Source organism: Nelumbo nucifera, chromosome 6 (assembly GCF_055504915.1).
Source record: "Nelumbo nucifera cultivar China Antique chromosome 6, China Antique-T2T, whole genome shotgun sequence".
Taxonomy (NCBI): domain Eukaryota; kingdom Viridiplantae; phylum Streptophyta; class Magnoliopsida; order Proteales; family Nelumbonaceae; genus Nelumbo; species Nelumbo nucifera.
In genome coordinates, this window is record NC_142654.1 from 15,391,231 (window position 1) to 15,405,894 (window position 14,664).

The window sequence follows — 14,664 nt, forward strand, 5'->3', positions numbered from 1 at the left end:
GAAGGCTTTGTTTGTCTTTATCCAACAAATCAGCTGAGTCATAATCCTTTTCTTTAAACAAACTTCCGAGGCAGCTTTATTTTCAAAAGTCCTTTTATTACTTTCCTTCCAAATGCATCGCATAGTAGCATGAACTGCAGTCTTCTGGAAAATCCTATCCCTTTCACCCAAATTTCTACCTTTCCATTGCAAGATAAACTCACCAACTGTATTAGGAGGGACTCAAGAGAAGCTGCCTTTATAAATAAAGTCTAGAAGAAATTTCCATACACTATGGGCCACCCGACAATTTATCAAGAGGCGTCAATAGTTTCTCCATTTTCAAAGCACATAATGCAGACATGAGGAGAGATGCACCACTGCCCTAGTCTTTTCTTCTGCAAGATATCACAATTATTCATCCTGCCACAAGCTGCCTTTCACAAGAAAAAGGATATTCTCAAAGGAACTGAAGAAAACCAGATCCTACTTGATGGGAAAGAGGAAGGAAAGGACCTTTAGACCAGGCTAAGGAAGAAATATTTGGCAGAGAAGGAGCCATGAGGGGTGCCAGACCAAATTAACTGATCATGGGAGGAAGAGGAGAGATGCACATTAGACAGCAGCAAAAGAATGAAGGACAACTCATGCGACTCAAGGTCATTTAGGTTTCTTCGGAAATTAAAATTGAAGGAAAGATTGTGTATATCATTGGTTAAGTTTGAAGACACTAGGACTTGTTTATCACACACCAGGTTGAAAAGGTTAGGGAAGGAGCCAGACAAGGGGGAAGGATCCCGCCAAAGATCTGTCCCAAGTTTTATTAGTTTACCATCTCCTAGACCGAACCTAAGGTTCAGTTGGAAAAGGGGAAGAGTTTGGATAATACCTTTCCAGGGGCTGGCTGAGGAAGTCCTAGCCAAAGGGAAGCTACCCCTATCAGTTCTTCTCCTCTCATGCTTGCTGCAAATTACAGATGCCCATAGGGATTGTGGTTCCTTCTTTTATGTCAAAATCCACTTGCCAGGAAGAGTTGTGTTCCTCTCAGAGGTGCAACCAATACCCAAGTGGGAAGTCCTCTCCACCTTCCCATAAGAAGTCTGTTTCTCTAGCTGATTTCTTACTCTTGCTGGAGAAGGAGCCCTTGATCAAAGTAAGTCTACAACCTTTTGGAGATATAATTTTTTCCAAGTATCAAGTCTCTTCTTGCATTTTTCAATGACTGGAGCCCAAGTCTTGGATTACCTTCCAAAGGTAAGCCAAGATATTTTATGGGCCAAGGTTCCACCTTACAGCCCACTGTAGTGCTGTACTTGACTAACCTTTGATGAGGCACATTAATACCAGTAATACTGCTCTTCCCTAAGTTGATTTTTAACCCTGTCACTACTTCATAGTAAGTCAGCACCCTCTTCAAGTTGAGGAGGAATTCCAACTTGTGCGCAATATAGAAGACAGTGTCATGTGCATACTGAAGATGAGTCAAATGTTCTCCCTACAGTTTTCCTAAGTCATAAAACCTAGTGTTAATTTTGGTTGCTTCAAATGTGTGGATACAGATATAGATGGGGACTGCTGGAATTCTTTTAATTGTTATATATATATTATTGAAGAAAAGGTAAAGCATTGATTGTATTCACTCAAAAAAGGTCATGTACTTGTATAACCATGTAAAGTGAATCTTTACAAGATAGTATTCTGATCACTCCTGCCCTGCTGCCAGGGTTACAAAAACAAAACGGCAGTATGCAAATAACTTTGATGGGCAACTCCTTTGAATTGCTCTGTTGCAGCCAACCAAGAATGGATGGTGCCCAGAATCTTCCTGATTTGATCCTCCAAGGAGCTACTCCTATTCTGAAATATTCTCTGGTTCCTCTCCTTCCAAATGGACCAAGACACCGCAGCTGGAATAGTGTTCCACATTTTTCTAACTCTTTACCCTTCTCATTTAAGCCTTTCACTTTCCAAGAGAATAAATGATCTTATTGATAATATATATTTGATAGTAATAAGGAAGTATTCATTGATTGGAAATAAATGATACTGAGAAGGTGAAGAGATATCACTGTGAATAACAAAAGGAACTAAAATTACATGAAAACTAATCATATGTTACCTACCATGCACATACTTTATACTGTTGAGTGCTAAGTCAGCTTTAGTCCTATGTTTCTTATAATTTGTAGGCATGCATCTTTGAAATTCTGTTTTGCTTAAACCTAGGGCATGGTTTCACAATGTTTTGACACTTTACCGTTAATAGGACACTGTAGTCTCATTTCCACTGTACAATGAAGCACTTAAATTTGCTTGCCATGAAGAAAAGATGATCCAGACAGCAGTACGTGCAGTGATTCTAAATATATACAATGGTATGTTATTATTATCTTTTTTTTGTTTCTGAAGTGAAGAGAAGAATATGTAAAGTATTGGATGTAAAAGTTGTTTTCTGGTATTTTGCAACAATATCCTTTTATTATGCAGTTAGCGATGAAATGGTCTATAAATTCATAACAACTCCTCCAGTCTCAGAATATTTCTCTGACTTGGTTCTGAACTTGAGAGGGAAATGCCTCCATCTAGATGCACTTGTCCATGCTACAAAGTATGCTTCTTTCTATTTTTGTAGAGAAATCTATGTAGCTTTAGTACATCTTACCTGGTTCCATCTGAAGAATCTTCTATATTATGGTGAAATTGTTGAATTTGATGCAGAGATGCTTCCACTCATGAAATGAGGAAAAAGTTGCTTTTGGAAAGTGATAAATTTGTGGACGATCTCTACTACTGCAAGGACATTATCCTTGTAGGTGAAAGTTGCTTGGGTAGACTGATGATCAGAAATCTTCTCAGCTTATTGGTTTTACCTATTCTACTACCCTTGCTGCAGATCAGCGAAACAGTTATGAGATTCTTTTCATCTGCAGTATTCCCTGTCAGAACTTTTTTTTTTAACTTAATAAGAATTCACTATGTATACCAATTGTAAATTATTTATTGATGTTTCCTTTATTATTTTCAGGAAATACAGATTTCTGCAATCACTGCCCTGTATGTAGTTTGTCGTCTTCTTCAGGTTGTTGATAGCAAAGAGTTGGTTAATTCTGTGGCATTTATAATTCTATTTCCTCATCTGGTATTGAGTAGGAGAGGTCCTATTGAAAGGGAAAGAACTGGTGATACCAGTCCTAGTTCTTTTGATGACTATTTAAGTGAAATGGAAAAGTTAAGCAGTTCCAGTTCTGAATCAGAAGCAGCAGAAGACAATAATAAGAACCCCCTCTTCAGGCATTTGTCACAGTACTTTTCATCTAGTTTTCAATGTGTCAGCTATGTTATGGATGACATAAAGAGGCAAAGGTTGGTGTAAATAGGATATTTAAATTCTATGTTTTGTTGCTTATAAGAGAAACTGTGAGATACATCATTTGCTTATTTATTATGAATTTATGATTATGAGGAAAGGAAGTTCTCTTTGTGCAGGGCTGGAATACTTTCACTGATTTTCTCTGAAAGTCAAAATCTATTGCTTGCCTCTATGATGTTATTGCTAGTTCTATCAGAAAGCAAAGGTATCTTTAAAAGAGTTTATTGTTATGCCCTCTCAGAAATATGCTAACTTACTGCATTTATTATTGTCTACTGTATTCATGCAGAGCTTGATTCTTTATTCTCTTCTATGCTGGGACTTCCACTAAAGAAGACAGGGGGGACACAAATGATGGTACATGCAATTTTGAGTTTCCCTTTGCTTTATGATAGCAAATTAATATTTCTTAGACCTATTTGATTAAATGTCTTTAATTTTATTACCTTATTCTGAAATCCTCTTGGCCAAAAGAGGTGGTTGTAGTGTATATAGTGATGTAATATTATTATTTATGTGCCGCAAGGGGCACATAAATTTATGCTGCCAGCGCATCTTTTTGGCTCTATAACATCTTTCTCTTCTTCTTTCTTCTCTTTTCCCTCCCCTTCTTCTCTCTTTCTTCTTTTCAACTGAATTCATGATATCAGAGCAGGGACAGTGCTCTGTAAATTATTTTCTTGATCGAAGCTCTTCTCTCTGCTTCCTTGGAGAACAGAGAAAATTAGGAAGTTTCATGAATAAGGAAACTGAAAAGACTGAGAATTGGAAAGGTGTAAATCAAGGTACCTCTCAGTGTGGGAATTCGAAACAGCAGGTCAGAATTTCAACGGGCAGATGTAAAACTTTCGCTCAGGCTTTAATGAAATCAAAAGGTGGAGGCGTGGCAGGTTCAAATTCAAACAAAGGGCCGGGGGTGGGAACAAATGGGAGAGAAGTAAATCCTGGTAGGCCTTCGAATGGTTTGGCCCAGTCACAAGAAAGACTAAATAGACACGTGACTTTAGTAGATAATGGGGGGGGGGGGGCTGCTGGGCTGATTACTCCTGGCCCATTAAATATGATTCAAATGGGAGAAAATGGAGCTGTTGGACTAATTAGGCCTGGACCATTAAAAAGGAAGTCATGTGATCACGTGACTACAACAAGTGGTTGAATTTTGGGGGACCATTGTTTGGGTGTATCTTCTTCCAAACACAACTCTCCAGCTGCAGGCTCGATGAGAAGCTCTAGTTTGGGGCTTGCTTGGGTGCCGAGACTGGTTTCCTACTCTACTAGTCCAGAGAAGCTGAATCCAAGGTACAATAGAACAAAGAACAGAGGTGAAACATTAGATTCAGGGTGGATAAGTTTAGAGGACAGTACGGAAGGAGAGAACTCTGAAGGTTTTAGCCTTGGGAGTATTCAAAGCAAGTGCCACTCTCGACTTGGGGAAGAAGCAGAAGATGGCTTGAAACTACTGTTTGATGATGATCTCTTTACTGCACTTCCTAGACTCTCAGTCCAGCCTGACAAAGGGGAAGGATGATTAGGCACCACCTCGGGGGAAGTAAAACCTAAGACAAAGAATTGTGGATATCTGTGTTTGGAACAAGACCAAATATAGGATATTAGTAGGGGCTGTAAAGTCAACCCAGAACCTCTTAGTATAGCTACAAATTGCCCTGTTCCCACGGCTAACTATCTAGAGGGTGATTCTGAAGGTAACACCTCTGACTTTAGCCCAATGATTGAGATTAAAGGGTTGCCAAATCTTCCGGTAAATCCTATCTGTTTACAAAAGTCTCTTTTGAACCCGATTTTTGTTGCTACTAATGTTTCTTCTAGTCCTGTGTATGTTGTGCCTACAGGGGAGACTAACCCAACCTTGCAGTCTGCCAATCAGAATGATCAAATACAGGAAACAGAGGTGATTGGAGATTTAGTTTCAGAAAGTGTAGACATGGAAATCGGGGATAGAATTTGGGAGCTGTTTATGGAACTGTTTAGAATCCAGGTGGAGGAAGAGATCAGGGGCGGAGCCAGGGAATTTTTATAAGGGGGGCCAAAACCTAAATGAAATATAGATGGACCCATGGGGGGGGGCAACCATTGAGGTGGACAGTGGGGGGGGGGAAATTTTACATAAAAAACTGTATTACTATGAAGATTTTCTGAACCATAGGGGGGCCATGGCTCCCCTGGGTCCCCCCTGGCTCTGCCCTTGGAAGAGATGGCTGAACAGATTGAAAGGGATGAGGAGGGTGACACTCCTAATCCTTTTGTTGAAGAGGAAGTAAAGGGTGATGGTAGATTAAATGCAGAAGCTGGCTCAAAAAAACAAAAGGAGGAGAACAAAGAAAAAGGGTCCAAATAGAAAGAAAGAGGGGAAAGAGAAGCTAGAGGAGCCTAGATCTAAAGGAGCTGGTGTAAAAAAAGCAGAGAAAGAAAAAATTAAGTGAGGTGGATTATGATAGAGGGAATGTTGAAAAAAAGGAGAAGAAGAAGCGGTGAGTGGTTTGTTTGGTTAAAGGGTATTTTGTCGCGGTCTCCACGAAATTGATTAGCTGGAATGTAAGAGGGTTAGGAAGCTCAAGAAAAAGAGGAGTGATTAGGGATCTGTTGAGAAGAGAAAAACCAGATATTGTGTTGATTCAAGAATCTAAGTTGTCTGAGTTAGATAGGAATTGGGTAAGAAGTATCTGGTCAGTGAGAGACATAAGTTGGCATATGCACAATCTTGGGAAGCTTCAGGGGAATTATAACTTTGTGGAAAAATGCAGAGATGGAGTGTTCTGAGGAGTTAATTGGGAAGTATTCAGTGTCCATCAAGTTGAAGAGGAGGATGGATGACTGGGAATGGGTTTTAACTAATGTGTATGGAGCCACCTCTTATAAGGAAAGGGAGGGACTTTGGGAGGAGTTAGCAGCAGTGAGAGGTCTATGGGAGGGCCCCTGGTGTTTGGGAGGAGATTTTAATGTCATAAGATTTTTGAGTGAATCAAACAACCCAAATCACCGGGTTACAATGAGTATGAGGAAGTTTAACCTCTTCATAGAGACCTTTGAGTTGCAGGATTTACCTATTTAGAGGGCAAATTATACTTGGTCAAATTTTCAAGAGGTTCCCACTTGCTGTAAGTTATACTTGGTCAAATTATACTTGGGCAAATTATACTTCTCAGTTGAAGACATTTATAGGAATTGGGAAGTGGTAGCTTCTACAACTTCCATGAAACCTATTGTGCAGGAATTGCGGTCCCCACCAACACAAGAAAGAGTGAAATTGAACTTTGATGGGAGTTCAAGAGGTAACCCGGGCCCTTCAGGTATAGGAAGAGTATTCAGAGATGAAAATGGCAAAATTGTGGCTTTGTTTTCAGGACCAATAGGAGTGGGGGACTCATTGAGAGCGGAGGTGATGGCCTTGCTTCAAGGTGTAAGATATGCAAAACAATTGGGGTTACACCAAATCGAGATAGAGGGAGACTCTAAATTGTTGATTGAGTGGTTGCAATCTAGTAAGTTGGGAGCCTGGATTTATAGACAGCCCATAAGGGAAATCCTCAACATAACAAGGGAGATCGATGCATGCTTCAAATGGACAAGGAGAGCAGCTAGTGGTTTAGCTGACACGTTGGCTAAACAAGGGACCGTGAGGGAGAGAATGTTCTGGGCAGTTTTGTAAGAAAGATTACTGGGGGCTCAACACCTACTTGGGAGTTGACAGCTGTACTTAAATCTGGAAAGTCATTCTTAAGTTATATTAATGAAGTTACCATTTCCAATAAAAAAAAGAATGGAATAGGTAAGTTTGACCAAGCCCCAAGAACACTTTGGCTGTCACTTCTTCTATTTCTTGATTGAAACTCAATAAAATAGATTCCAGAAGTCAGCATGTGATTAATTAAAGCTTCTTAAGAGGTTGGTGATTACATTTTCCTCATTTCTTATTATTTTCTTGGATTGGAACCTCCAGAAAGCTACTCGGTCTGAACAGGGACAGAAGCTAAGCCCTTTGTTTCCTTGGGAACAGGTTAAGGTCTGTGTTGACTGAATGGCATAAGGGGAGTTTAACCCCTCTTTGTGGGTCTCAAGATGCAGAACTGTGTGCATATGGAACCATTGTAGGTTGTTGAGGTTTTAGACAAATTGTGTAGTCTATAGTGGTAGTTTTTTATTATTTATTGTTTAGATAGGAAGCAGGGACCACATCACTCTTGTTGGGTCCTTTTTGAGCAGTTATTTTAATTGTTTTATACTGTTTTATGTGTTAGCCACCCTATAAGGGCATATTTGTCTTTGTACTCTTTATTATTTCAGACTATAAATAATAGTGAAGAGGGTGGCCAGCATTATTACTCTCTTTTCTCTCTCAAATCTCTTCCCTTCCTTTTCTTCTTTTTTCTCTTCTTCAAGAAATATTCTTTTCTCTTACATATTTTTTATTTCAGCACCTTTCTACTTGGTATCAGAACAAGGTTAGGGTTTCTTGAAGCTTTTTCATGCAGTCCTAGATCAATTGATTGCATGAGGAGATAAAGAGCTGATCGATCTACTTCAGATTGCCTGGTTCTTGGATATTTTGGTGTGATCTAGTCACCAGGAGGGTGATCTATGTTTTGGCATCAAAATCAGGAAGAACTAGAGTGTGGGGAAGAGTCCTAGTCAAGTTGGACTCTTTAATTTTGATTTGATCTTGGGCGCTCAGGTATTGTTGGACTTCTCTAGGTATTCTATAGGGGGTGGTTAGGTTTCTGGAATTTTTCGGGCCTTCTGAAGTGGCCGATTAACTTTTCTCTCTGGTGAGAGAGAGTGAGAGGAGAGAGATTTCTCTCCGAACACGGTTTTCTTCTTCCGGAAAGGTTTGTTACATTTGTGTGTGAGATCAATTTGATCTTCCAAGATGGCCATTGGTGCTCGTGGGAAACTAGGGTACATTACTGGGAGGAGAAGAAACCTGATACAGATCCCTCCCGGTGGGTACAGGAGAATTACATGGTGATGACCTGACTGTGTAACTCTATGTTACCTCACATTGGTAAAAATTTTTTGTGGGCTAATACTGCAAAGGAGATTTGGGATGGAGTGACTAAAACCTATTCCCAGAAACAAAATGTAGATAGAGCCTATCAGTTAAGGAATTAGGTGAGTAGTACAAAACAGAGAGATAGACCTCTTGCCACCTATTTCTCCATGCTGAAAACCCTTTGGTAGGAGATTGACCACTTAGAAACTGTGGTTTGGGAGAGTATGAAGGATGCAACAACCTATCAGGGGATGTTAGAAAAGAATAGGGTTTTTGAGTTCTTGGCTGGGCTGAACCCTGAATTTGAGTGACATTGCCAGGCAACATCTCCTTTCTAGAGAAAGTGTGACTCTCTCTCAAGCTTATGCCGTTGTCTCTGGGGAGGAGAGTAGGAGGAATGTCATGTTGAGACAGCCTGGGATTGATCAGTCAGCTATGGTTAGTACAATTAAATCTAAGCCAAATGGAGACAGGGGGAGTAATGATGCTTGGAAGGAGGACAAGAAGGACTTGGTATGTGACTATTGCAAAAGGACAAAGCATACCAGAGACACTTGTTGGAAGCTCTACCCTCATCTCATACTAGGATCAAGAACAAGAAGGGAAATGCAAATGTGGCAATTACAGGAGACCCTTCTTGACCCCTCTCCCAAGCTGATCTAAAGTCCATTGTAGCAGTAGCAATGAGAACTGAATTGGAAAAATATGGACAGCTTATGAGTAAGAAGGATTCAGCCAGTTGTAGTTCTTCAAATGGGCAGAACAGTGCAGGAGCCAACCATACTATTTCCTTTGCTCATACAAGTAGTTCATATGCAGTTGTAAATCATGTATCCACCTCAAGTAAGGAGGGACCTCCCCGAATTATAGACTTAGGAGCATCTGAGCACATGACCAATATATCTACCCTCTTTAGTTCTTACCAATTGTGCTCTGGTAGAAATTGAGTCTCTACAACAATTGGTTCCCATATTCCCATTCCTGGGAAAGGGACAGTTAGAGTGACTAATGACATTACTTTATCCTCTATCTTACATGTCCCTAAACTCCACACTAATATTCTTTCAGTAAGTTCTCTAATAAAAAATTTGAACTGCTAAGTGACCTTTCTTCCTAGTAATTATGTTTTGCAGGATCTGGAATCAAAGAGGACAATTGGGAGTGGTCGTGAGGTTAATGGAGTCTACCTTCTGGATGAGATTCCGAGACATCAAGACCATCATGTTAGTAGCAGCATTAGTAGTGGATTAAAGTCAGTGAATCAGATTATGCTCTAGCATAATCGTTGGGGTCATCTTTCTTTCATTTCATTGAGGTTTTTGTTTCCAAAGTTGTTTGAATCTGTTCAATTGTCTAGTTTGGAATGTGAAAGTTGTTAGTTGGGAAAGCATTGTAGACATTCTTTTAATCCAAGTAATAAAAGAAGTTCCTTTGCTTTTGATATTGTTCATATTGATGTATGGGGTCCTTACCACATTTCTTCTATGGGTGGTTACCGTTATTTTCTCTTGTTTGTGGATGACCATATGCAATATTCTTGGATATATCTGATGAAATCACGTGATGAAGTACCCATTTCGATGCGATAGTTCTACTAAATAGTTCTCACACAATTTGGAGTGAGGACTAAAGTCTTCAGATCAGATAATGCTAGAGAATACTTTGAAAAGGACTTGTCCTCATACTTTTTGGAGTATGGTGTGATTCATTAGAGTAGTTGTGCATACACACCACAACAGAATGGGGTAGCAGAGAGGAAGAATAGACATATTGTGGAGGTGGCAAGGAGCCTTATGGTGTGTGCCTCAGTTCCTATTCGTTTTTGGGGGGATGCAGTTCTCACAATCGTGTATCTAATTAACCGTGTTCCTTCATGCACTTTGGGGTTTAAGGCACCTTTCAGCTTGCTTTTTCCAGATGGGGATATATTTCATATACTTTTGAGAGTTTTTGGGTGTGCTTCCTTTGTTCACATTCTTGGTCCTCATCGCAAGAAATTGGATCCTAAGGCCAAGAAATGTGTTTTCCTTAGGTATGCTCAAAACAAAAGGGGTATTGTTGTTATGATCCAGTGTCGGGGAGCAGGTTTGTTACTATGGATGTTACCTCTTTTGAGTCTACTTTCTTTTTCTTGAGTGGTTTTCCTCAGGGGGAGTGTTTTGGGAGGAGAACTCACAACCTGTCCCTCTTCCAATGTCATTTGTTCCTTCATCTGATCCACCTATTCCACCATTAACAACTACAGTCCCACTGCCTGATCCACTATGGCTAGCCTCACAGGTCTATCAGTGCCACCAAAAGAGGGTCGACTCTACACATGCCCAGATAGAAGAACCTGCACCATTCTCCATCAGTCCATCTGAGATCCCAGGTTCGGCCGATATAGTTCCAGGTATTTCCCTTGAGCCTGAGCCTGTTATTTTCCCTGATAATGATGTTTCTGTACCTAACATTGTTATGGCAACTAATCCATCTGATCTTGATCTTCCCATTGCACTCCGCAAAGGGAAGAGAAAGTGTATAGCCCATTGCATTTCACACCATCTCTTCTACAATGCCTTATCACCCTCCTACCATGCTTTCCTTTCTTCCTTGGATTTTGTGTCTATACCCAGGAATGTTAGTGAGGTTCTCTCCAAACTTGAGTGGAAAGTAGCTATGTAAGAAGAAATGGAAGCCTTGGTTAAGAATCAAACATGGGAAATAGTTGATCTTCCTACAGACAAAGAGAATCGGATGTAGATGGATGTTCACTATGAAATACAGGGCTGATGGTAGCATAAAGAGGTACAAGGTAAGGTTGGTTGCAAAAGGGTATACACAGACCTATGGTATTGATTACCTGGAGACTTTTGCACCAGTTGCTAAGATGAGCTTAGTTTGGATTCTCTTGTCCCTAGCAACTACCTATTCATGGCCTCTATTCCAACTTGATGTTAAAAATGCTTTTCTTAATGATGATTTGCAAGAGGAGGTATATATGGACATTCCGACTGGTTTTTATGAGAATGTTGGTAAGGGAAAAGTTTGCAGGCTGAAGAAATCACTTTATGGCTTGAAACAGTCACCTTGGGCATGGTTTGATAGGTTCAGAGGAGCACTTACTCGTTTTGGGTACACATAGACTTAGTCCGACCATACTCTCTTTGTAAAAAGGAGATAGGCACTCTTGTCAATATTGATTGTATATGTAAATGATATAGTTGTTACAGGAAATGATCTGAAGGGATTGATGCACTCAAGAAGTCACTACAACAAGAGTTTGAGGTCAAGGATCTAGGTGAATTGAAATACTTTCTGGGGGTTGAGGTTGCAAGGTCCAAGTATGGGATTTTCATCTCTCAGAGGAAGTATGCGTTGGACTTACTACAGGAGACTGGGAAGCTAGGAACTAAACCAGCTGATACTCCTATTGACCCAAATCATAGAATTAATGCTTTGGATGGTGAGTTGGTTAAGCTGGCTACTATATTTATGTATGACACGTCCAAACATCCCCTATGCTATCAGTGTTGTGAGTCAGTATATGCATGTTCCTCGGGTTTAGCACTGGGAAGCCGTTGAGAGGATACTTGCATACCTGAAGAAGCATCCTGACAGAGGAATTCTTTTCTCAGACCATGAAAATTTAAAGCTGGAGTCCTACACAGATGCAGATTGGGCAGGTTGCTTAGATGACAGGAGATCTACATCAGGGGTATGCACCTTTGTGGGAGGAAACTTGGTCTCATGGAAGAGTGAGAAACAATCAATTGTGGCTAGATCAAGTGCAGAGGTTGAATATAGATCTATGACTCATGGTGTTTCAAAACTACTTGGGGTGAGATCTCTACTAAGTGAGATTGGAATAAAAGTGAGGAGCCCATGATGTTATATTGTGACAATCAAGCTGCAATCAATATTACCCACAATCCAATTCAATATGATAGGACTAAACACATTGAGGTTGATAGGCACTTCATAAGAGAAAGGGTGACAACTGGAGAAGTCTGCTTACTTTATGTTTCCTTTGAACTACAATTGGCTGATGTCTTCACCAAAGGGGTTGCAAAGAATAAGCTTGAATACTAATCTACGCAAGTTGGGAATGTGTGACATTTACTCCCAACTTGAGGGGGAGTGTTGATATTTTAGACAAATCGTTTAGTCTATAGTGGCAGTTTTTTATTATTTATTGTTTAGATAGGAAGTGGAGACCACAACACTCTTGTTGGGTCCTTTTCTAGTAGTTACTTTAATTGTTTTATGCTATTTTATGTGTTAACCCCCTATAAGGACATATTTGTCTTTGTACTCTTTATTATTTCAGACTATAAATAATAGTGAAGAGGGTGGCCAGCATTATTGCTCTCTTTTCTCTCTCAAATCTCTCCTTTCTTCTCTTCTTCTTCAAGAAATATTCTTTTCTTTTACAGATTTTTTATTTCAGCACCTTTCTACTCATGAGTGACCTGGTTCAGTTGGCAGCGCTGTAGCGCTATTGATGTTATTTGTGGCTCCTATTAGCCTTAGAGAGGTCTGGTAGACCTGTGATTGTGTGAAACAGCAGGTACTGTGTTTTGTTTGGAAGTGTTTTAAACACATTAAGTGTTTTACCCCAAGGAGAAAACTTCCTAGGTAGTTGGGCATCTAATTTGGCCTATTAATGTCTAATGCATTAAGCTTAGGTTCTGTGGCCAAATGTAAACATGAATCTACAACAAGATAAAGATGATCATGAATCTATGGTGACAAAAAAAAAGCTTTAGATGAACCGTGGAGATCCATACTCCATGCTGTTTCTTTGTGAACTCGATGAGAAATGTGAACAAAGTGCTTGATACCCATTCGAAAATAGAGACAAACGCGATACTAGCCTGTTGAATGATGTCCTTTTGTGAGTTTAATGTCTTTCTCTGGCAATGATAATGGAAGAAATCAATGGAAATTTGCAGGAGCTCATGACTAGAGTGGTGGCAAGAGACTCTTCGCATGGTTAGGGTTAAAAAATGGAGAAGGGGGGGGGGGTGGGGGTTGTATCGGGGCTTATATATCACATGTGCTATAGATGCTCACATTTTTAACAATAGAAAGTATCTAGCGCCCAGAAGCACGGAGTCTATTTGGGCTTTTATGTACTTTTGTTTTATATTTTTTAAAAGTACGAATCACGCTGATCCAAACACCAAGATTTACTTTTCATGCATTCATACTTTTTTTTTTTTTTTATCAGCAAGAAAATTTGGAATTATATTAAAATATGAATCTGGTTATTCCAAGGAAAGGGTAAAACCACCCAAAAGGACCCAATCCAACCCCAACAAGTTACAAGATTACAATAGTGCCCAAAACAATTGTTGCCTATATACCCCTTGTTTTGCTAAAGTATCTGCCACCCCAATTCCCTAAACTGATGCCTATAGATCCATGGCACAAGTTTATTACTCCTGGCCCAAGAAATGATCAGCTTTGAGTCTCCCTCTACTTCCAAGTGCTGAAAATTTGATTGCTTAGCAATTCTTAATCATTGCAGTAGTTCCATCAGTTCAGTCTTTAGTGAATCTACCAACCCCTAAGGTCCTGAAAACATAGCCAAAACTTTCCCTGAACTCATTCATACTTTTGAAAGCTTGTCCAAACAGTCCCTTAATTTCATGGGTTTTTTTTGTTGCTGTTTTGAACTTATAAAAGCCCCTATTGAATACTTTTTATTACCATTTCTTTGTCTGACTTCCTTCCTATCTTTATTTGCAGGCCTCTGAGATGTCACTTTCACAAATGGTAGAAGCACCCATCATTGCATGTCACATGCCTCAGGTAGGTACTGCAACCAATACTTGCTTTATCACCATTATCTTATTGATTCACCTAATTTTCCTTTGTGGTGGTAGGGCTATGAGCTATGTTGAAAGTGTTAAAATAATTGATTTTATGTTTGTTAGGGTCTGTTTGGCTGATTAAAGCATTTTTTATTTTAATCTATTATTGTACTATCACTTAGTAGGGGCACAAGGGTCATTTACCTTCTTATTTTTTCGCCCTATATATTATAATGAAGTTGGCGTTGCCAGTACTGTTCCATTGCCTCAACACTTCTTCCTTCCTTCTCTCCTCTTCTCTCCTCTTCTCTTCTCTTGCTGTAACCTTCAATCAGATTTATTGTCAAGATGGTATCAAAGTTGGCCATTGAATCTGGGCGATCAAGTGTCTTCTCCAAGCTACTGAATCTGGGTGGAACAGAGGAGTACATCTGGGTTGTTCGAATCAGACCTACAACTAGTGCCACCCCAATTTTTTTCTTTTCTCTTCTTCTCTTCCCTTGGTCGTG

The 14,664-nt window shown here is 39.8% G+C and overlaps 1 protein-coding gene across 3 annotated transcripts in view; it reads left to right on the forward strand.

The window, feature by feature from the left end:
* Window positions 1–14,664, forward strand: part of LOC104589941 (protein TRANSPARENT TESTA 9-like) — a 55,980-nt gene that overhangs the window by 15,510 nt on the left and 25,806 nt on the right. For 2 of the 3 annotated variants that reach the window (XM_010248424.3, XM_088889909.1), the window contains 7 exons: window positions 2,246–2,354; window positions 2,467–2,587; window positions 2,698–2,884; window positions 3,005–3,342; window positions 3,466–3,554; window positions 3,639–3,706; window positions 14,091–14,153. In XM_010248424.3, the coding sequence (XP_010246726.1) occupies window positions 2,246–2,354; window positions 2,467–2,587; window positions 2,698–2,884; window positions 3,005–3,342; window positions 3,466–3,554; window positions 3,639–3,706; window positions 14,091–14,153 (975 nt within the window). The remainder of the gene's footprint in view (window positions 1–2,245; window positions 2,355–2,466; window positions 2,588–2,697; window positions 2,885–3,004; window positions 3,343–3,465; window positions 3,555–3,638; window positions 3,707–14,090; window positions 14,154–14,664) is intronic. The other variant, XM_088889908.1, reaches the window with a different exon arrangement.